This window comes from Solanum verrucosum, unplaced genomic scaffold, assembly GCF_900185275.1.
Source record: "Solanum verrucosum unplaced genomic scaffold, falcon-dt-bn FXZP01000181.1, whole genome shotgun sequence".
NCBI classification, from domain to species: domain Eukaryota; kingdom Viridiplantae; phylum Streptophyta; class Magnoliopsida; order Solanales; family Solanaceae; genus Solanum; species Solanum verrucosum.
Genome location: NW_026020407.1, coordinates 1,016,084 through 1,018,651, shown reverse-complemented (window position 1 = coordinate 1,018,651; position 2,568 = coordinate 1,016,084). Strand labels below are relative to the sequence as shown.

The following is a 2,568-nucleotide window of genomic DNA, read 5'->3' as shown; positions in this document are numbered from 1 at the left end:
TAAAACCTAATACACTAAAAAAGACCAAGCTAGTCTCATGTATTGAAATTATTCATTCATAGTTCTCTCCATTTTCTTTCATGTCTTCAAAAAAGCTAATAACTCTCAAGACTAGCGATGGTGAGGAATTCAAACTAGACAAGGTTGTAGCTATGAGGTCAGAAGTCATCAAGAACATAGTACAAAATGTGGATTGTACTTCTAATGTCATCCCCTTGTCTAAATTTAATGGCAAAACAATGACCAAAATAGTTAAATATTGGAAGAAACATTCGAAGGAAGGTGTTACCGAAGATCAGCTAAAGAATTTTGATCAGGATTTCTTGAAGATGAGCCAGTCAGAATTATTTGATGTTCTCCTGGCTGCTCAATTTCTTGACGATAAGCAATTGAAGGAGGTAATGATTCAACAATCTGTTGATAGTATCAAAAGGAAACCAATAGAGGAAATACGTGAAGTATTTGGTTTCGTGAATGATTATACTCCAGAGGAAGAGGAGGAGGTCCGTAGAGAGAATGCTTGGGCTTTCGAATGATTTTATAATATTTATGTTACTTCCTTAGCTATATCCTTTTTTTATTTTAATTCTGTTAGTTCTATCTTTCGATGTTCCTTTTTGAAGGAAATGTTGTTCGATTTTGATTGATTTATAAATTATGTTGGAAAGAAATTAAAGCTAGTTATATTGTTTGAGAAAAAAAATTATCCTTTCAGATTTATTTGTCACTCAAATCTTATCTAAATAGTCCTAAATCGATGTTTCAATTCTTTTAATATATTGTATATTCGCTAGAAATGACTAATTCACATTTGCGACAGATCAAATTTTAATTGAGGTTAAAAATGTTTTAATGACAGATTTCAATGGACATTCAATTTAATTCTCCACTAAAAAATCCTAAAATTTAGATTACATGATATCCTCTCAATATTTCTATTCATTTAGATACATTATTCACTCAAAATAATTCATGTGTGTGGCGATATCACATTTTATTATTTGAACTTACCTAAGTGTCAGATCAGAGAAGATATGAGTAGACATAGACATAATTAGTTAATGATCAAATGATCTTTCTATTGATTACTTAATGATCAAGTATAGAATCTTGGTAATTAACCATTAATTGGGTAATTTTTTGTTAGAACATTTGACTAAATGGTCATTCTATTTAATTATTCAAATCTACTATGACTAGTAGTAATAACATACCATTTAATTTAAAATATAAAAAATTAAATTTGAATTGCAATACAATCTTTTGTTGTTGAAAGATGATAATATATAACTTTTAAGTTTCACCTCTAAATTATAAGACCTAGAATAGTTTTTCCTCTTAGACCGTTCATGTTGCGAGGATAATTAATATACAAATAAAAATAATATGATGAACCTTCTCATATTAAATATTAGACATTTCTATTTTTAAAAAATCATAATAAAGAAAATTGATTTTACTAATTTATACTTTAAGAAACTTGTTCGGAACTTTACAAACTTGTTTACCCTTTCTAAAATAATTAATTGTAAGAGTAAAATGGGGAATTGCGAAACAACTCTCTTTGTTAAAATTTCGACTTTCTGTCTTTTTCACTCCCCAATTTCTTCTCTTCGCTTTTACCATAAGAGGGGGGGGGGGGGGAGGAGTAGAATTAAAATTTCCTTCAGTCAAGTCACCTGCACGATAGTAGAGTAGATAAACAGTAATAATAATGTGCAGTAAGTAAAAACACAACTAGTTTTTAAACTGGTTCTGAACACCGATGTGGTGCCTATGTCCAGTCCCCTAGGGTTTCAAGGAATTCCTTTAGAGCTTAGGAATGAACTTCGGATGTTACTGAGTTCTGTAAATTGATCCTTTCTGATATGCAAATCAGATGTTCTACCTTGACACTTCCTCCACTTGTAAACCTACACTTAGAATCTTTCTTTCTCTTTTCTTTTCAATTGTTCAAATCACGTGATTACAAAGCTTTATGAAAGATAAAAGAAGATTACACTATAAGCTCAAGTGAAGTTGCGTCCTTCACACTTAAGTCTGACGGAGGTATGAATAGACTTGTGCTCTTGTAAGGAAAACCCAAGGGTGTTATGTTTCAATCAGGGATTTGACGAATCCCTTGATTGAGGCGATTTGTTGATCCATGTCCATATTACATATGTGCATGGTAAATCGCATTTCTTCTTTCTTGACTGATATGGCTTGATTTTGTGCTTGGCTAGAAGATTTATCTTGACTCTTGGCTTGATATGCTTTCCTTCCTTCTCTTGGTGACTTTGCTCTATTCTTGGCTTGATTTATGATTTCTTGATCTCGTCCTATCAATCAAGATTAGCTTGATTGAGCTGTTGTCAGTTTTTGGCAATCTGTTATTGATTCTCAATACGTTTGATTACGCCATTCCTTTCTATAGTATTTGTAACGATCAAAATATATCTCTTTCCATGTTGGTGTTGTTTTCTTGGATCCTTTCATTATTGGATTTCTTTGCTTGTGAGAATTGTGAGTAATTGTTAAGTGTCATTTATCAAAATTTACTAACACTAAGGAACTAACAATCACCCA

At 31.4% G+C, this 2,568-nt stretch overlaps 1 protein-coding gene across 1 annotated transcript; it reads left to right on the top strand.

Moving 5' to 3' along the window:
- The first annotated feature begins 239 nt into the window (after positions 1–239).
- Positions 240–536, top strand: LOC125840553 (SKP1-like protein 5). The gene has a single exon (XM_049519525.1). It carries the CDS (start codon positions 240–242, stop codon positions 534–536), a length of 297 nt encoding a protein of 98 aa, XP_049375482.1.
- The last annotated feature ends 2,032 nt before the right edge of the window (positions 537–2,568 follow it).

Coding starts and splice junctions, on each gene's coding strand:
- LOC125840553 (XM_049519525.1), top strand. CDS start 240: ATGACCAAAATAGTTAAATATTGGAAGAAACATTCGAAGGAAGGTGTT.